This window comes from Vombatus ursinus, unplaced genomic scaffold, assembly GCF_900497805.2.
Source record: "Vombatus ursinus unplaced genomic scaffold, bare-nosed wombat genome assembly UNPS02014831.1, whole genome shotgun sequence".
NCBI lineage: Eukaryota > Metazoa > Chordata > Mammalia > Diprotodontia > Vombatidae > Vombatus > Vombatus ursinus.
Genome location: NW_020954609.1, coordinates 1,846,143 through 1,866,611, shown reverse-complemented (window position 1 = coordinate 1,866,611; position 20,469 = coordinate 1,846,143). Strand labels below are relative to the sequence as shown.

At 41.7% G+C, this 20,469-nt stretch overlaps 3 protein-coding genes across 6 annotated transcripts in view; 2 read left to right on the top strand and 1 right to left on the bottom strand.

Moving 5' to 3' along the window:
- The window catches only part of BRCC3 (BRCA1/BRCA2-containing complex subunit 3), a 39,441-nt gene extending 39,139 nt beyond the window's left edge, over positions 1 to 302 (bottom strand). For all 3 annotated transcript variants that reach the window (XM_027838942.1, XM_027838939.1, XM_027838941.1), the window contains exon 1: positions 103 to 302. In XM_027838942.1, the coding sequence (XP_027694743.1) occupies positions 103 to 207 (105 nt within the window). In that variant the 5' untranslated portion in view covers positions 208 to 302. The remainder of the gene's footprint in view (positions 1 to 102) is intronic.
- A 73-nt stretch (positions 303 to 375) lies between these two features.
- Positions 376 to 9,115, top strand: CMC4 (C-X9-C motif containing 4). Of its 2 annotated transcripts, none has more exons than XM_027838945.1 (3): positions 376 to 457; positions 6,288 to 6,356; positions 8,773 to 9,115. In XM_027838945.1, exons 2-3 carry the CDS (start codon positions 6,293 to 6,295, stop codon positions 8,919 to 8,921), a joined length of 213 nt encoding a protein of 70 aa, XP_027694746.1. In that variant the 5' UTR covers positions 376 to 457; positions 6,288 to 6,292; the 3' UTR covers positions 8,922 to 9,115. The 2 variants fall into 2 exon arrangements, with proteins under 2 accessions (XP_027694746.1, XP_027694745.1); XM_027838944.1 differs by lacking the exon at positions 376 to 457 and adding an exon at positions 5,180 to 5,470.
- Positions 381 to 5,208, top strand: MTCP1 (mature T cell proliferation 1). The gene is made up of 5 exons (XM_027838943.1): positions 381 to 457; positions 4,418 to 4,614; positions 4,706 to 4,876; positions 4,976 to 5,027; positions 5,118 to 5,208. Exons 2-4 carry the CDS (start codon positions 4,507 to 4,509, stop codon positions 5,021 to 5,023), a joined length of 327 nt encoding a protein of 108 aa, XP_027694744.1. The 5' UTR covers positions 381 to 457; positions 4,418 to 4,506; the 3' UTR covers positions 5,024 to 5,027; positions 5,118 to 5,208.
- Positions 9,116 to 20,469: the final 11,354 nt, after the last annotated feature.

Here is a 20,469-nt window from a genome sequence, read left to right as displayed (position 1 = left end):
GGCTGCCCCACCCCGCGGAGGTGGGGGGGGCAGGGGCAGCTGAAGGGCCGAAGGGCCGGCCAAATGGCCGCCCAGCGCCGCCCGAAGGCCCGAGCCCCTCACCTCGCCGAGGCATAGTCCCATGACCTCCTCCTTTTCGGTGCTCAGGGCATGGTTGAGGGCCACCAAAAAGGCGTCCGACTGGAGGTGCACCGCCAGGACGGCCATCTTGGATTGGCCCCGGCGCGCGCCGGTAGCCCGCCCCCTTTATTACCGAGGCGCTCGCGTGCCCAACCCGCCACTCGCCCCCTAGTGCCAGAGCAGCCGGTCGTGACCCGCAGAGCTCTTTCTCTCTCGACAGAGCGGCGGCGGCGGCGACCGTGACCGTTCGGCTGTGTCGGCCCTCTTCAACCCGCTTCGGCTTCCCTCTCCTCTGCCTGTGTGTCGGCCCGGATCCGGCGGCGCAGCCACCCAGCGGGTCCGTGCGAGCCCCCGGGGGGAGGCGGGACGCGGGGCCGGGCGGGCGGCCGGGGTGCCTGGGGGGTGGGGGGGGGGGGGGGGGCGGGGGGCGGCGCGGGGGCGTGCGGGGGGGGGGGGGGGGGGGGGGGGGGGGGGGGGACGGCGCGGAGGCGTGCCCGGGGGAGGAGAGAGGGCCGGCGAAGGCGGGTCGAGCGGGCCGGCTGGCCCGGGGAGGCCAGGAGGGGGCGGCCGGTGGCGGGGGCGGTGGCAGGGGCCGGCGGCCTGGTGAGAGGCGGGCCGCGGGGTGGGGACTCGGGGCGGAGGCGAGACGAGGCGAGGCCAGGGGCGGGCGGCCGTCGGAGAAGAGGGCCCTGAGGTGGTGCTTAGTGAACTTTGAGGCTCCGGAGGAGCTGAGTGTTTTGGTCAGAGAGAGGCCGCTGGGCGCCTAGCGCCGGGGCTGTCAGGGTTGCCTAGACACCGATGACGCGAGGCGGGTTCTAGAACTTTCCTTTCTCCTCAGGCGCCCGCTAACGGCCCCTCCCCCTCGCGCGCCCTTCCCGCGCTTTTACGCTCGGCCTCGTGCGGCCCTCACGGGCCGCCGCCCCTCCCTCTCCCTCAGCGGCCTGGAATCCTGCGCGAGCCCCGAGCGCCGGCCCCTAGGACACCCTTTGGAGATGGTGTGCTTCCCTCCCCCCCTTTCCAAGGAGATTAGTTAGGCTTCAGGTTTAGGGATCTTTTCCCCGTGATTGTCACTTCAAGTAACGAGAGGGAAGGGAGGGGAGAGGAGCCATTCTATTTTATTTCGTTTGGCCGCGACAAAACGAGGCCGGAAAACTGAGAAACATCAGGTGGCAGAGTGTTGGATTTTATTAAAAAATCTCATTGATGTCTTTTCCGTGGTGGAGGGGAAGGGAAGGAAGAGGAGGTGTTCCAAGGGTGTGAGGGATCAGATTGAACTTTTGGGCCTTTTCCTCTAACCAGGATTGGATTTTTGCCCTGCTCCTTCTTATGGTTGGCGGCTCCCGGAAGTCAGCCAGCATCAAGCCCTCCTCAGTGGCCTTGAGCTGCCACTCTCTTGACTCAAGGTCTGGAAGGTGCTTTTTACCAATCTCACACATACAGAGTCAGAGCACAGCTTTAGAAATGGGCCTTTGGGGTCTATAATCTAAGGAACATTGAGGGTTCTAGTGTAATGCCATGATCCCATCACATTTTCTTCTTAAGTCTTGGAAGTCAGGTAGGTTTGGCAGTAGTGGGAAGGAAGAAATATTGAAGAGCTTCCTGAATTATTGGTAGTCTTTCCTCTTTTCTCTAAGTCAGTTTCAAACCGATTTCTATCTCACTTTGGACTTGGGGCAAGAAACCCAGTGGTACCTACGGTCTTTTTGATTCTCTGAAAAGAGCAAGATTCTTGGCACACGAGCTTATTAAAGATCCCATGGCACTTTTTTCAGGATTAACAACAGTTGGACCAAAAAAGCATCTTTGCACGGGACCACCTAAATTTTCCCCAAAGTTTCCCTTGATTTCCCATCTAAAGCAATTGTGCCAATTCTTCTATGAATGTACAGAGGTGACTACTTTTGGGTGGTGGATAATTTTACTTTGTAAAATGTTTAGATATATTCAGGATGACAATATAATTATTAATTTATAATTATTATAATTATCACCATATAAGTATTAGGTGACACTATTATAGTCCATTTTTATTCCAAAATTACATTCATTAATTTTCAGTGCATGTATATAGTGTGGTTTTTCACAACTTGAATTATTTATGTATTGTACAGCCATAAAATTGTCTGGTGGTTAAGATTAAATAATCAATTCAGTTGGACCAATTTAATTACTGATCATTCAATTCAATAAAAATATTTTAATTATTGATTCTTCAAAGAAAATAAGTATATTTGATGGGTAGACATTAGTAATTGTAGCTAAAAACCTGTAAATTTAAAGCAGCTTTCTAATTGCAAAACAAACATCAAAAAAATCAAATGAATTGTATAGGGAAGCCTTTACCTAAGTCCTTTCAGTTTAAATAACACAAGATTTGAAACAGAAATACCAGTATATGTCAGAAGAGCAGTGTGTCTCATCTAATAAGACCTTCTTTGATGTCCTCTCAAGCAGTTAGGGATTTCCCTAAATATCCCCACTTTGCCTTAGTAATTCATCATGGCTATATCATCCTTGAATTTATCTAACTTCTTCTTGAACCTATTTGTTTTCATCCTCTACTTGGAGAGGCACCATAACACGATGAAATAACAGTTTGGCAATCAGGAGTCCTGGCCTCTAGTCCTGTCACTGGATATGGGACCTTGGGCAAATCACATTACCTCATAGACCTCAGTTTCCTCATCTGTCAAATGTGATGGGATTGGATGAGGGATCTCTAAGGTCTCTTCTAGCCTTAATGTTCTCCAATTCTATTCCTCCAGTTAGCATTCCTTCCTCTCTGCTTCCTTCTCTGGCTCAGCTGTGGGCATACACCAACACCATTCTGGCCCTCTGCTTTTCTTCCTTTATATTCACCACTTAGGATTTCATCATCCACTCTTAGGGCCGCAAGCATCACCTCAACGTGCATGACTCCCAAATCTCCAGCTCCAGCTCATGGCTTTTCTGACTTCCAGTATCTTGTCTCCAATTGTCTTTGGAACACACTGGATGCCCCATCAGAACCTCAAACTCAACTTTGTTGGACAGATAAACACGACTTTTGATAGCTGATCATATACCTGTGGAACTAGTTGAGCCTGGTCAGTCACAGGATCCACCCAGAGTAAGAATCTGCATGCTATAGTGGAGAGTGCTGTACTTAGAAAAGACTCGGTTCAAATCTCACTCATTAGATTTGTGACCATGAGCCATCATCTCCCTAACCTTCTAACTTCCTTTTCTGTAAAATGTGAATCTTAATACCCATCATACCTACCTTACAAGGTAGCTGTGGGGATCAAGTGAGGTAATGTAGGTAAAGTGCTATATAAAAACATTAGCTGTTACTCTATTGGAGTCTCTCTAGCTTGGTGGAATCTGCCAGGGCTTGAGTTGTGCTGTTACGGTATTTGAGGCCCCAGTATTATCTCCAGACCATAATGTAGGTTATTTTAGGGTGTCTTTTGCTCTTAAAAAAATATATATATATATATGTATATATTAAATGAAAGGCCAGTTGCACTGTTGGTCTGTCAGAATAATAGCACTTTAGGATTTACAAAGTGGTTTTTTTATCCCCTGAATCCCCTAAATGAGGAACCAGGACCAGAGAAGCCTACTAGCTTGTTCCAGGTCATGAGAGTTAGGAAATGAAAGCTCTCTGGTCCTTTTAAACCCAGATTTCCTAATGTCATGTCTAGAACTTTCACCATTGTGAAAAGAAAGTTAGGGAAACAAGCTTAACATCTGTTATTTAGGATGCCAGAAATGGCAGTCATAGAATGGTCCTCTCCTCCCCCACTCCCAGTAACTACAAGTATTGGTCACAAGTGGGAGTTATTTAGGGGCCAGTCTGTATCCCCAGAGCCATTTGGTTTTGGCAGAGCCCACTTTCCCTCGACCACTTCCCATATTTGCGTCGTCGCCATTATCTAAGAATGTGAGCGGTTGCTAGAACAGTTGGTTTTTAATGGGCTTCTAGTTTCTTCTGTTGAGTTTTAGGTTTTGAAAACAGGAATTAATTTAGCTAGACCCTAGGTGAGGGGTTCTTAACCTTTGTGTGTCATGGACCTCTTGGGCAGCCTGGTGAAACCTCTGGACCCCTCCTCAGAATTTTGTTTTTGAATATATAACATAAACTATATAGAATGATCAGGGAATCCAATTATATTGAAATACAGTTTTCAAAATATTTAATAAAAAAGAAAAGAAAGCCAAGTTCAGACTCTTGGTTAAGAACCCCTGCCCTAGGTGATCTCTAGCACCAGGTGTTGACTTTCAGGTCTAATAGCTCACTCATGAATTCATTCAGACCCCAGAAATCACACTTGTGTCCTGGGCATGGGTGCTGCAGACTTAGGTGGACAAAAGCAATCTTAGAATTGGAACCCAAAGCCCAGAATGGCAGAAGGGGACATTGTGGGAGCCCCACCTGATCACCTCTGGGTACACCAGGAAGGTGTCTACCGGGATGAATACCAGCGAACATGGATTGCGTTTGTGGAAGAGGTAACTCTTGATTTTCTATCAACTTGGTTTCTATCCATTTTCAGTCTTTGGGGAGGGTATGGTTTCAGTGTTTACAATTATTTCCCCATAGGAGACCAGTTTCGTTAGGGCTCGAGTGCAGCAGGTACAGGTACCCCTAAGTGATGCAGTCAGGCCCAGTCATCTCCCTCCCTCACAGCTACCACTAATGTGGCAGCTGTACCCTGAAGAGCACTACCTGGATAACAACTCTAGGATATGGGAGATAGAGCACCACTTAATGGTATGTATTATAGCTAATTGTTCTCAATTTGATTTAGCCCCCTCTAGGAAAGAGAGAGAAAGAGAGAGCGCTGTATTCTTTTTTCTCTTTGTTTAACAGGTCAGGGGAGTTGAGGAGCTGTTGCTTAAGCTCTTGCCTGACGATTAATCTGGTAAATATTGATGTTATCGCTTTACCCTTTTTATACTTTTTTATGCTTATACGTGGTTATGGAGTTTTAATAATAATATTTGTTTTCCAGGTGCTGGGATTCTAGGAAGATATGTCCATTTGTTGTGTACATTATATGGGAATCACTTCACCCAGCACTGAAGTGCATCTACCTTTGGGGGGAAAAGTGAAAACTGTTCAAGAACACAGCACAACAGTTTAGGAAGGAAAGTGAAGAATACTGTAAAACCGCAGGGGGAATGTTAGGTAGATACAAGGCAAGTCCAGAGGTGGTCATTGAGTCAGGACACCTAGCTTAAAACCTCTGACTCTTGGAAAGTGCCATGGAATCTTTAATGGACATCGTCGGTCAGAACCTCCGTTTGACATCCTCACACAAAAAGCAGCACCTCCAGAAAAGATGCCCTGATCACCAAGGACTTGGTACTGACTTAGACGGGAGCCTTCAGCAGTCAACATGTTTTGTTTTGTTTTTCCCTTTCCTACCCCTCCCCAAACTTTGCATTCCTCTTTCTCCCTTCATAAAAACATCCTAGTTTTTGCTTGCATGTCTTCCATTCCAGCACTGGTATACTTGGATCTACTGAGAACTTAGGAGTTCTGAGAAAGGGCACCACCCAGGTTGGCTCCAGTCTTCAAGGACCTTTCCCCTTTCAGAAATGCCACATGTCTTCAAAGTCTCAGGGAGTTTTAAACTCAATCTCTGTTTACCATATTTTATATTTAAATAACAAACTCCTTTCTTGGAAACTTCCAAAAATCCACTTTAGGTGTTCATAGACACTTTTCCCAGGTAATAGCATTTTAGTTGTTGCCAATTCCCAAGGATGTATTTGATTGCCCTGGTAAGGAGCTTCCTGAGATAAAGCCAAAGTAGCTGGGATAGTTCAGTTGCATTGGGGTTGGAGGATCTTGCTTTTTGGAAAGCCTCTCTATGCTACCATTGTTAACAGTTCTGAAAGTAAATATAAACTATTGTTTTCCCTAATTGAGTGAGGTTGGTACTGTAAATGCAGTCTGCTCATCCTGTAAATGGCCAGAGGGTTTTGTAATTACACTAGTGTAACTTCTTTCCAGTGATGAAGGGGTTCAGAGTAAAAATTTTAGATGAAAATCCCTAAGTCTCAGTATGGTTAGGGGTAGAAAATAGAGCAAAAATAGAGCCTATGAGCCAGAAAAGATTTTTTTATGGGAAAGCAAAATAAACACTCTATAATCGTATTTTTTTTTCTTGTTTTAGTTTTAATGGATATGTCCCAGAAGGATCCCTGCCAGAAACAAGCCTGTGAAATACAGAAATGCTTGCAAGGTACTTACATATGGTGCTTTATTCTAGTGATTTTCTTTTTTTCATTTTGTGTATGAGCTTCAAGAGTCAGACCATCCATCTGCAAGTTAACATTTAACTTGTCTCATAGTAATACCCAGTTTCTGCACTTTTTCTTTCACTGGCTACATTACCAGTGTAAATTAAGGATGATTCTCTTTATGGCTCAAAAAAATATAGTAGCAAGTTCTACTTTTTTCACCTATGTTTTATAAAGCATGATGTTAGTGGGAAAAGCACTGGATTTAGAGTCAGAGGGCCCGAGTTCAAATTCTGGCCCTGATACTTTCTAACTGAATGATATTAGGTGAGACACCTAACTACCGTTGGCCTTAGTTTCCTCATCTGTAAAATGAAGAGTTTTTATTAGATGAGCCCCAAGGTCCCATACGACTAAAAAGCTCTTACCCTGTGGTGTTAAAAAGGGAGGGCTGGTTTTAAATGAGTGGCATTATACTGTGGTTGATTAACCACTTGAACCTGGGTAGAAAGTTGGAGTTCTAGATACCCCCTCAGCTGCTGTGGAATGGGGAAATTAAGGTCCAATTGATGAAGAATGACCACAGCAAAGAATTCTATTAGTGAAGTTGAATTGGAAGAAGGCCCTTTGAAGGGAGGGCTTACCTTCCTGGGCCTGATTCTCATCCCCTCTGTACTCAAAACTGGCTTCTTTCACATGGGGAACTACTTTTGATATCATTGGAATCCCATCACAAGTACAAAGCAGATGAGAATTGGTATATAAGTTTTACTTTTGTTAAATGATGAAGTTTTCAGTTATTTTTCTGAAATCTTAAATGAGTTGTATAAGACTTTTACAAGGAATCCATTTTATTAACCATTTAGGAAGAATTTTAATACCTTATTTACTTACCCCCTTGCCCTCAATTTTGAGAAGGTAAGAAAACTGTTTTTCTCTCCCTAACATGTATAGTATATGTATGTATGTATGTATGCATGTACATATAATGTATGTATGTACATGTGTACACATATACGTGTGTGTGTCTAATGAATAAATACACGCACTTTGAAATAATCACATGGCCAGGACAGACAGACTAAGAATTAAAGGAGCATCTGACTCCATGTTCTTGGCTTGGGTGAAGGGGAGGAGAAAAGGGAGAGCTAGTCAGCATATGGTCCTTGATTCCTATAGCTGCCTTCTAATATAAAGGAGCTAGGAAGAGTCAGCTGGAGCTGCAGCAGCTTCAAGTCCACATTTCTCTGGAACAGGAGTTCTTAGTTTTTGTCATGTCATGGACCCCTGCTCAGAAGAATGTTCTGGTCACCTCTATAATAATTGAAAGAAATGCTAAATTTCAGTTAGGGGGTAGTGAAAGTAAAGATGGAATTTTTCTTCCCATTGAAGTTCATGGACCCCTGAAATGTATATGTAACTCCAAGGGGCTTCCTAAGTTAAGAACCCCTTCTCTAGAACAGAAGATATGCTTAAGCCAAGCTCTGCATCTGAAACTTGAAAGGAAATAATACTATGTGGAATTATACTAATACCATAATACTAAAATACTACCTTTCAGTCATTTTGTATGTCAAATTTTTTTTCTTCTATTTGATACACTTAAAGTCTTCTGAGATTTATCAGGGACTGCAAAATTGCTGAAGGGATAAATCTTAGGTTCCATTTAGTGATAAAATTAATTTCTGCAGTTCTGAATAAGTTGCTACTGTTTAGTAAATGGAAGTGAGAATCTCATGTTATGAATATTGGCAAGTGCAGTGATACATAGACTCTCTAGGTTTCAGTGCTTGCTATGGGCTTTTCTCCTTCCCCTCCCCCTTCTAATTCTTTAGAGTAAAAACATCAAAGCAATAAAGTTGAAACTCATGCCAGTCAATACAGTATTTCCTGAAAAGGAACTTGAGGTTTTACTGCGCTACTCTCCTCCCCAGGTACACAGATAAATTAGACAACAAAACAGCAAATAAAGGAAGATTATTTTAAACTACTTGAGACACTCTGCAGAATTAATAAATGACTATCCATCAAGGTGTCTTACAATACTAGTAGGCATTGAAAATTTTGCCTCACTCTTTTTCTTGCAAATTTTAGTTTCGATTATTTATGAGCTAAATCTGAAAACAGATTAGGCTACAAAAATAATTGGTCTAGGTTAGAATCTTCCCCTAGGTTAGATTCCTCCCTCATTTCCTCTTCCATCCCCCTGCTCCATATCCTAAAGGGCCCAATCTCTCCCCCACTAATTTTGGTTGGTGGATGGGAATACTTCTTTTCCCTTTACTATTTCTAATGGGTTATGCTAGCTCTTTAAGTTTACAGGGAAAGTTTTCAAGTCACTGATCTTTAAAAAAAAAATTGTACACACCCTACTTGCTCAGTTTACTTTCTCTCATAGAATTAGTCTTTGTTTTTCAGCCAACAACTACATGGAGTCTAAGTGTGAGGCTGTCATCCAAGAGTTGCGTAGGTGCTGTGCTCAGTACCCCAAAGGGAGATCTGTTGTCTGTTCAGGATTTGAGAAGGAAGATGAAGAAAGGCAGAAGCTTAAATCTGCATCCAAATGAATTTCTGCTCCATGTTTTTCATCCAGGAGATTTTATTTGGTCTCCTGAACAGGTTTTCTCAGGTAGTCAACAAAAGCCAAATGGAAATTCACTTATAGGTTTAGTCAATAGATATGCCACTTAGGCAAAAGAATAGAAAGATAGAAAAAGAAATCTAGTCTGAAACAACTTATTAAAAGCAAAAATGTTTTTGTTTCGATGTAAACTTTTAAAAAATGACCTGTTTAAAATAAACATGTTTTAAATGCAGATATTTTGGTCTGGTACTGAATGGTCTCTTCATAAGGATTTCCTTGATTTTAGCAGCTTATTAATTATAATGCATAATATAGTACCTTCCAGGGAGGCAGTGTCATCTAGTGGGGAAAGCAGTGGGTGGTTTTAAGTCACAGGACCTGGGTTCAAATTCCAGCTTTGGGCCAAAATGAGGGAGTTGGATTAGATCAGTGTTCTTCCAAGTGTGGTCCAGGGACCCCTGGGGTTCCCTGAGACCCTTTCAGGGGGTCTTAGAGGCTAAAACTATTTTCATAATACTAAGATAATTTCTAATATGGTAAATATCAATAGATATAATCCACATAAACCAAAGGTCTTTAGGCGTCCTCAATAATTGTTAAGAGGGTAAAGGGATCCTGAGAAAAAAAGTGTGAGAACTGACAGACTAGATGATCTCTCACGTCCCTTCTGGCTCTAAATCTATTATTTCTTTCAGCAGCATCTCATAAACATTGATCTTTACGAATGTTTGTGAGATTCAATAATGCTGTGATGAAATTTTTTATCTCTTCAATGTGGCTCTTCCCTTCCATCAGCCTAGCCATGCTTTTTCAATCTGTAATTCTCATCTATTTTTCAAGAAATCCTTTATGGATAATCTGCACAACGTGCTAGAAATTATTTTAATGATTAATGGATGCCAGTACAACACTTGGGTTAACTCATCTTCATTACATGATTGGCCCACCTTTTTCAATCATATATGTCTCTGATGCCATTTATTTATCCACCAATCATCTGGAAATAAGCTGTAGCCTACTTCCACCTACCATGCATCTTTCCATTACCTTTTTGAAGCATCTGTGATTTTGAGTATTTTGAGATTGTTGTTGTTACCAGATTTGTGGTCATGTTATAGCAGTGAGAAAATTGTTGGTGGCAGCTAGGTGGCATGGTGGATAGAGTGGTGCTGGACTTAGAGTCAGGAAGCTCTGAGTTCAAATCCTGCCTCAGCCACTTATTAGATGTAGCTGTGTGACCCCCCAAGAAAATCACTTGACCTCTCAGCCTCAGTTTTCTCATCTTTAAAATGGGAATAATAATAGTACCTATCTCAAAGGGATGTTGTGAGTACTGAGTGAGATAACATGTAAAGCAATTTGAAAACCTTAAAGCACTAGATAAATTCAAGCTATTATTATCATGATGGGTTTTTGCAATTTAGGATTTTTGAAAATGTTGCTCATTTTCCCAAATGAAAACTAACTCATTCTATTCAAATCTGGAGCAAGATTGTTGGTCAACTGCAGTACCTGTGTAGTAACTCAGTGGACTCCATCCAACTGCATTTCGTAACCTAAGCAATGTACATTTTTCAATCACTTTTAAAATTTTTTCTCTATGATTTGCTAGGTCATTGTTTCTGTGAATAGCTGTAGCTCTTATTGAGAAAACCCTGTAGTATTCTGGGGCCAGGCATAACGCAGCAGAGGTGTCTTGGGGAGCAGTACTCCCCAAGTGTAGTTGAACCAGTTAAAAATGTAATTGGGAAATATTTAACAAAATAAATATACAATTGAACATATACAGCTCTCATATCTATTTGAGCTTGATACCACTACAATACAATATTGTTGATGGACAGGAGCTTCTGAAGAAGCTCACCATCTAGCTATAAGAAATCACCTTTTTATTTGCACTATAAGTGGAATATCCTCCATCCATCACACTGTCAAAACACCTTTGGCAAGTGTGTCTCATCTTTTTATATCTTGCTTCATGATGATACTCTGAGGAGCATTAAAATCCTCTCTTTGGAATTTGATGAAATATCAACATGTGCCTGACACTTACCTTGTTCAAGGACAACCTAAATTCTAAGGCTACATTTTGTTTAACCAGGGCAAATGCATTTTTATCTTGATAATAAACGTGTTTTTTTTTTAATTCTCTATGCCTCACAGTTACTCGTGATTATAAGTCTACTGTAAAAAAAACTGCAAAAGCTGTTGTTTCTTTTCCTGTTTTCATCTCAATACATAGGCTATTTTATAGAGAATAAAAAAGTAGGCACGAGTTTGGTGATCCTGCTATGCATGATATTTTTTACAATCTTTTAGAATATTACCATTTTAGAAGTCTTAAAGATGGGTCCCTGGCTGCCTTTCAAATCATATTGCCTCTAGATCTTCTTTTCACCTGGTATTTGGTCAGATATAGGCACTCCACAGCTCCATATTCTTAAGTATCATTTCTACTTCCTTCTATAACACATTGTTTACTGTAGTGAAGAGTCCAAATGGTCCATGGTCTTCAATGATGAGAATATATTGCCATGGAAACTATTGAAAACCTCTTCCATTTCACACCTATTTATCATTCTTTCAGTTTTCATCATGAAATTCTTTGGTTTAGTTGGCTCTCAAACTAAGAATGCTGCAGAATTATTTTCTCCACTATATTTCATTGTTTTGTGAGGTAACATAAACTATAATGTTCACCCATCTTCCTCTTGAATGTTTTTCAAATGAACTTCTACTCTTTTAACTTTTGTAGACTTTTACTGCAGTGTATCTCTTCATTTTCTTGGTAAGGAAATCAAATGTTTGTGTTGACTGTGTTACAGTGGCTAAAATTCTCTTAAGGAATCATGGTGATTGGTGTCAATGGCTTTTTCATCAGTTTCTTATTTTTCAGTCAACTGTACACAGTATCTTCTTATCTATATCCTAATTTTGCATTGATTTTGACTTTTGCTGTAACTGGTCTATTATCTATGTACAGATAGCTGATTCTGAAATTACTCCTCCATAGATAAGCCATTTCCTATTAAAATAACAATTTCATTTAAAAAAAATCAGTCTCCCCATTTCTAGTACCTTCCAATTCTTTGGGAGGCAACGTGGTATAGTGTAAAGGGTTCTGGTATCCCATGAAATACTTCTCGTTACCTTTGGGCATATGATGAAACTAATTCTCCCAACTCCTTTATCTGTGCCTCCCTCCCATTTGAACTCCTTTCAAATAAAGGAGTTGGAAATCTGTAAGCCATTGTTTCACTTAGCTGCATCTTGTATGTGTATTTCTGATTTCACATATAGGAATTATGTCTATATGGATATAGATCAGTTTGTCTAGTGTATTAATTTTTTAGTCATTGGACAAAGATTACACATTTCAAGTACCAACAATACTTATTACCCATTTTTAACACTTGCCTCTTTTTTTTCCCGTTGTTACTATGGACTAGAAGGAGGTAGGTGGCTGTACAGGGCTCAGAGCCATTTTGTATTTATCAGTTTCATGGATTTCAGTGATCAAAATACTCATTTGGAAGGTCAAAAGGTCAAGAGCATTCCAGGCATATAGGAATCTATTCTAGGGAACAGGTGAGTAATCTGTTCATTAAGACCTCCAAAAAGGTTTATTTCAACTTTAAGATGCTAAGATTTCACAGAATTGCCATCAGAAGGCTTCTTGTGAGATATCTAATCCTCTCCCTACCCAAAAAGGAATCTCTATTACAACACATCCAACAAGATTTAATAGTTGTACCATAAGAAAGAATTCACCAAATCACTAATATTCAGAGGAATGTAAATCAAAACAACTGAAGTTTCAAATTGCAAAGGTGACAAGTGATGGAAAGTCATTGGAGGGAATGTAGAAAGACAGGCATACACAAATACATTGTTGATGGTTCTATGAGTTGGTCCAACCATTCTAAAACACAATTTAGAATTTTGCCCCCAAAATAACTAAAATGTCTGTACCCTTTGACCCGGAAATCCCATGCAAGGTATGTCCTTCCAGTGAGGTCAGGCACAAAGAAAAGGCTCATATCTACCAAAACGTTGAGAGCAGTAGATTTTGTAGCATCCAGACATTAGAAGCAAACTGGGCACTTAGTGATTGGGAAAAGGCTAAAGAAATCACACACAATGGAATATTGCACCATAAGAAAGGATGATTATAAAGAATTCAGAAAACTGGGAAGATGGAGAGTAGTAAGCTGAAGTAAACAAAATTATACCCAGTGGCTCCAACAATATAAACAAAAAGAGTAATAAAAAGAAACCACATTGTTGTGTGATGAAGCTTGGCACAAGAGAAGACTTGAGAATACACCTTCCCCTCACTACAGAAGTGAGGACCTATGGAGGTAGAGCATTTAGTATCAGATTCAGTCTATGTGTTGGTTTTACTCTGAATATTTTTCCTTTATCTTTTTATTTTATTATTTTTTGGGGGAGGGGAGTGAGGCAATTGGGGTTAAGTGACTTGCCCAGAGTCACACAGCTAGTGAATGTTATGTGTCTGAGGCCAGATTTGAGTTCAGGTCCTCCTGACCCCAGGGCCAGTGCTCTATCCACTGCGCCACTTAGCTGCCCCAATTGTGCCACCTAGTTGCCCCTATTTTTTTCTTTTCTAATCTTCATTAAAAGAGAAGGCTTGATTCCTGGGGGGCAGGGGAGGATATATTTGGAAATGAGTCATGTAAAAGCCAAAAGAATCAAAAGATTTAATGGTTATAGAACATGTAGCATGGCATGCTTTACATATTCCTGTGGTTGCACCCCTGAAGTTGGATTTTTAAAAAATTCATTATTGGTTGTAAAACATATGATGTAAACTCATGCTGTCTGTGCTTACAATTCTAAAGCACAATTTTAAAAGTGTTTATTATATGCTTAACCATTAATAGTAAATGTGTAAAACAAGGGACCAAAAAATCATGCCTTACTGCCCCCAGCAATAATAAGATAGAAACAAATAACAAAAGAATAAAATACTCCTGTGTTCTCCAAGCCTATCCAAAATTCTGCCACCTTTGTTCCCACTGAAGTACCAGGAAGCAGAGCGATATAAGGGATGTACCCATAAGTGGAAGTCAGAGGATCTGAGCTTTAAAAACAGGTTTATTTCAGCATTGAATGATGACTTACCAGTGTTTTAACCATTAGGGGTTTTTTTTAGTCTTTTTTTTTTCTTAAAAGGTACAGCTTTGATTCAAATCATCAAGGTAAACGAAGGATAGTGAGAGTTCACATTTCTTTCTATAGCAATAAAGGACTTCACGTACATTATCTCTTTTGACAAATAAGTGGGGCTCAGGTGAAGTGAAAGATCCAGAGAGGTGGCTAGGCCAGGGTCACACAGCTAGGAAATGAAAGGCTGAATTCCAACTCTTGTCTTCCTCACTTCAAGTTCAGTACACCACACCACACAATCTCACAATGATGATCATTGACTAAGAGTCTGCTTTGGGCCAGGCACTGGGCTAAGCACTGTGGTTAAAAAGAAAAGCAAAAGACAGTGCCTGTCTCCAAGGAGCTCCTGATCTAAGGGGGGACACAACAGGCAAACAACTGTATCAACAGCATACCTAACAGGGTACGTTAGAGGTGGTCTCCTAGGGAAGGCACTAGCAGTCTGGGAAACAGGGAAGGTCTTCTTGCAGGAATTGGGATTTTTGCTGAGACTTGAAGGAGGATAGAGATGAGGTGGGAGGGAGCTTCAGGCATGCATGAACTACGGCTGGTGAAAATGGGAATGTCCTGAGTCTGGAACAGCAATGAGACCAGTGTCATTGACACTTGGAGCATATGGAGGGGAGTAAAGTGTTAGAAGACTGGAAAGGTAGGAATAGGGCAGGTTGTAAAGACTTTAAAAGCCAAACGGAACTTTTTGATCCTGTAAGCTGTAGGGAGTCACTGTGGCTTACTGTGTAAGGAGGTGACAAGGTCAGATCATAGTGGATAAAGCGCTGGGTCTGGAATCGGCAAAGCCCGAGTTCAAGTTTGGCCTCAGACACTAGCTGTGTGACCCTGGGTAAGTTGCTTAACTTCTCTCTGCCCTCAGTTTCTATAAAATTGGGGTCATAATAGCACCTACCTTCCAGGGTAGTTGCAAGGATCAAATGAGATTTATAAATGCTTTGTATGTAAAATGCTAGCTATTGAAAGGGGGTGGGGAAGTGACATGGTCAGATCAGCCCTTTAGGAAAATCACTTTGGAAACTTAGCAGAGGATGGACTGCAGTGGGGAGAGTACATGAAGCAGGGAGACCATCATGAGGTGATAAGGGCCTGTACCGGAGTGCAGAGTATCAGTGGGGAGAGATGTGCATCTCATAGGTAGGATCCCCAGACCCTGGAAACAAATTGGATATGGGGGGTGAGAGCAAAGAATTGAATATGACCCTTGGGTTGTGAGTCTGGAGAACTGGGAGGAAGGGGGTACCTTGGACAGTAATAGGGAAGTTTGAAGGTGGGGAGAAGGTTTAGGGGGAAAGATGAATTGAGTTTTAATCATGTTGAGTTTAAGATATCTATGGGACATCCAGTTCAAGATGTCTACAGGGTAGTCGGAGATGTGAAACCAGAAGTTGGGAGAAAAGTTTGGGCTGGATAAACAGATATGAGAATTATCAACATAGAGGTAGCAACTGAATCCATGGGAGCTGATGAGAGAGCATAGAATGAGAAGAAAGAGGGCCCAGAACATACCCTTCGGAGACCTCCATGGTTAGTGGGCATGACCTGGATGAAGATCTAGCAAAGGAGACTGAAAAGAAGCAGACAGGTAGGAGAACTAAGAGAGAGCAGTGTCATGAAAAGAGACGGGAGTATCAGGAAAAGAGGGTGTTCTGTAGTGTTAAAAGCTTCAGAGAAGTCAAGAAAGATGAGGACTGAGACAAGGTCATCGGATTTGGCAATGAAGAGACCCATTAGTAACTTTGGAAAGAGCAGCTCCAGTTAAATTATGAGGCCAAAAGCCAGACTACAGAGAGTTAGAAGAAAGTAAAGGAGAGGAAATGTAAGCATTCATGGAGTTAAGCCATGAAAGGGAGGAAAGATAGATAGATAGATAGATAGATAGATAGATGGATGGATGGATGGATGGATGGATGGATGGATGGGATGGACAGATCAAATGAAAGTTTTTGAGGATGAAGGAGACATGAGCATGTTTGTAGGCAGTAGAGAATGAACCAATAGACAGGGAGAGATTGAAGGTGAGTGAGGATGATGTAAGGGGCAATCTGCTGAAGGAGATGGGATGGTATGGGATTGCAGGTAGAAGGGTTAGTTTTGGCAAGGAGAAATGCCACCTCTTCATATGAGGGATAGCGGGGTAAGGCTCTGAGTGGTGTGATGAGGGGGAGGGGAAGCTGTAGTAGGTTTGAGAAAGGATGAGAAGGTTTGGAAGAGCCCCTGTGGTGAGTAGGATAGTGAATCAGTTAGGGAGCTGGAAAAGGATTGTTTGGCTACAGTGAGGGCCCAGTTGAGACTATAGAACACAAGTTAGTAGTGGACTAGTCGGCAGAGTTTCATGATTTTCTCCAGCTTTATTCAGAAGCACATGAGTAGGAGTGAAGACAACATCAATGGTAGGAGTGTTCTAAGGCTGGTGCAGGATGGGAAATTATGCAGTCTAGCAGGAGGGAGAGGTAAACTATAAAGAATGGGAAGGTTGTAGATAAGTCACCCCCAGAAGACTACTGCTCCCTCTTTGATCTCTCTGCTGTAGCCAGGTCAGAGATAATATCACTCCTCTCCCTCTGGCTTTCTATGCGGGAGATTGGAGTTCCCTTTCCAGGAGCAGTAGCTATCTCCTAGGACAAGCAGAAGAGCAGCTAGCACCAAGAAGAGGTAAAACCATTCCATCCTATTTACAAAAGAAGTTTGCCTGTCTCTGTCTTTCAGGCTATTAAGCATTAGAATCTCACTTGACAGAATTTTTTTTATTGATTTGCAAATCTGTACTGAGCTAGAAATTTCCTAGAAAGTTCATGTCTTCATTTCAATAAGCATTTATTAAGCACCTACTATGTGTGAGGCACTGGGGATACAGAGAAAAGTAAAAGAGAGTCCCTGTTCTCCAGGAGCTCACAATCTAATAGGGTAGACAATGTGAAAACAACTATCTCCAAACCAGACAGGATAAATCAGAAATCATTCAAAGAAGGAAGGCACTAGAATTAGGAGGTGTTAAGAAAGGGTTCCTGTAGAAAGCAGGATTTTAGCTGGGATCTAAAGGAAGTCAATAGATAGAGATGAGGAGTGAGAGCATTCCAGGCAAATGCCTGGAGTCAGGAAGTGGACCAACCAGGAGGCCAGTGTCACTGGATCAAAGATGGACTTGCAGGGCTTCATTGAATATGTGATAGTACCTCTTTCTTTGTCAAGCAAAACTGCTCTGTTTATTAAGAGAAAGGCACCCTGCCCGTTGTCCTATTTGCTATTTAAAGATTTGGTAGGTGGGAAGGTTTCAGTTTCACCCTGAAATCCTTTCCTGGAGAAGTGGTCTTAGTAAGTTCCAGTCTTTGCCACTAACTCTCTTGTTTCCTGATACCCTTTCCTCCTCTAATGGAATTGGGCTAAATTATCTCTAAAATTCCTTCCAGGCCTAAAATGCTGTTATTTGATTCTAAAATTTTATAGAACTAGTATATTTAAGATGGCTATGCCTTAAAGTGAGAGGTACACATGTGCTTGCATACACCTCCTCCACACACACACACACACACACACACACACACACACACAATATGCAGTTAATGCCCCCTGAAGTAGAGAACCCAAGTCAGAAAACTGGGCATGATTTTGAGGAAGCTATGAAGGATGACATCAATGAATGAGCCCTCTATTCTAGATCAAAAGGAGGGCCTTCAAAGCAACAGTAAGCTTTACCTCCTGTATGGCTGTGAGCCAAAGCTGTCACGTGTGGTGGAGTACGGCTATTCCAGCTGATCAGTTGGCAGGTTTTGATGACCACCAATAAAGGCCTGTAAAGTTGCACTGAATAGACAGTCATGAGGAAATGCTCATCACCACTATAACACACAAGCAGGGAGTGATAGGTCAGTTGAGGCAACTGGAGCTGGAAGGAGGCAAGCAGGGAAGACCACAATGCATTCAGTAGTTGGGAGCACCCCACTGAGTTGGCCTTCACTTTGCCAATGTGCAGCAGGCAGGAAGTCTTGTACTCCAATTCTACCTAGACTCTTCCCAGGGCAAGTCATCAGGCTGCCACCTGGCTGTGACTAAATGTCCTCATCTGTAAAAGGGGAGGAGGGGCAGCCTCAGTGGGCTTCTAAGGTTCTTTCCATCTCTATGAGGGCCTTGCACTGTGTGTATAGGTATACCTGAACAAGCCCTGAGACTGGAGCTGTAGGTCCCAAATCCCAAGAAAGTTGTAAAAGGGAAAAAGAGCCATGTTAGGGACTATGCATATGACCCAGTAAAGCAATGCTAGTCACTGACAGACCAACCTTGCTGTTGTAAATGCCCTATTACAATAATTAGCTCATTTTAATTCACATTTGGGGTCCAATCCCCCTTTTAAATGTTTCTCCCCAAACTACCATCCTGAAGTCTTTTGGGGTGGGGGGAAGAACGCATTGCTTCAGTTTTCTGCCATGTCTTAGAGGACTCCTCAGCCTGGGAGGCAGCTGTTTTGATTTGCTTAAGATGTGTGTCCATGGAAACAAGATTACATGAGGATGCTAGGTCCTCAGGCTAGCCTGTATACCAGAGAATCTTCCTCAAATGCTGGACATTTGCAAAGAAAAATGGAAATAAGAAGGTCCATTCCGTTGTTAGTTATTCAAACAGAAACACACAGTTGAAGGACTTATCTCCAAGGCTGAAGACATTTTGTTAAGCACCTACTAGGGACAATCACAGTTAAACAACACACCTTTTCTGCCCTTGTGGAGCTAGCAGTTGAAGAGTGAGCTAAGATACCAACATATAACTATAATCCATAGCATTACATGCTAAGTATATTGCAGTGATCATACAACACAGCTTTAGAGTGAGAAGAGACCTCGGAAGGCCAGCAAGTCCAAGCTTATTTTACAGGTGAGGAAACTGAGCCACAGAGAGGCTATGTGAGTTGCCCAGCATCACACACTGAGTAAGTATCTAAATCAGAATTTGAACCCAGGTCTTCTCGACTCTAAGTACACTACACAGAGGTTTTTAACCTGCAGTCTGTGAACTTAAATTTTTAAAAATTGTAATTTAATTGGTTTTCTTTGTAACCCTGTGTTTTATTTTATGCATTTAAAAACATGACTCTGAGAAAGGGTTCATAGTCTTCACTAGACAGCCAGAGTGGGGTGTCACGTTACAAACAAAAAAGGGAAGAATCTTACACTCCACTATGATGACACTGAGTGTAAAACGATATTGACATTGTGAGGTCCAAGAAAAAAGTTCTGGATCTGTGTGACCCTGGGCAAGTCACTTAACCCTAATTGCCTAAAAAAAAAAAAAAGTTCTGGATCAGAGAAGGCTTCACGGAGGAGTTAGCATTTGTGTTGAACTTTAAAGGACATATAGAATACAAGAGGGGGGCATTTCAGGCACACAGCATGATGAAAGCACGATGGTGGGAGAATACAAGGTATATTCAGGGCTCGCTTTGGCTAGTATGTAAACTACTGTGAGGGTGGAGGTGGAGGGTGGAGCAAGGCCGTAATATGAAATAAGGCTATTTCTGCTTTCTGCTCTGGGCATTTTTCTTTTAAGATTTCTTGAAATGTGTCTGGCTCAATTTATGATCATGGCTTTGAGATAATCCAATGATTCTTAAATTATTCCTCCTCAATCTCTTTTCCAAGTCAGCTATTTTTCCTATAAGATAGTTCATATTTTCTTCTATTTTTTTCAGTCTTTTGACTTTGTTTATTTCAGTGGCTCATGGAGTCATTAGCTTCCATTTGGCCAGTTCTAATTTTCAAGGAGTTATTTTCTTCAGGAAGATTTTGAACCTCTTATTTCTTTTTTTTTAAATTAATTTATTTTGAATTATCAACAATCACTTTCATAAGTTTTTGAGTTTTAAATTTTTCTTCCCCTCCCTCCCCACCTCCCTCCCTAAGATGGCACATAATCTGATATAGGCTATACATATACATTGAACCTCTTATTCCAAGCTGCTAATGTTCTTTTCCTTTCTTTCTTCCCTAGCTCTTGCCTCTTTTTCCATTCTTTCTTCTATTGCTCCCACTTGGCTTTTGAAATAATTTTTTAGCTAATTTTTTAAACTCTTGCTTTAACTCTTCTAGGAATTCTTGTTAGGCCCATGTCTCAGCTGCATTTTTCTTTGAGATTTTGCTTGTTGACGTTTTCAAGTCATTGTCTTCTCAGTTTGTGCCTTGAACTTCTCCATCACCACAGAAGTTCTTTATAGTCACTTTCCTTTCCTGTCATTTGCTCATTCTTCCAGCTTCCTTTCTGACTTTAGACTTGATGTTAGGTCTGGGCTCTGTGCACTTGGGCAGGAGGAGAGATGTCTGGCCTGGGCTTCTGTCCTCTCA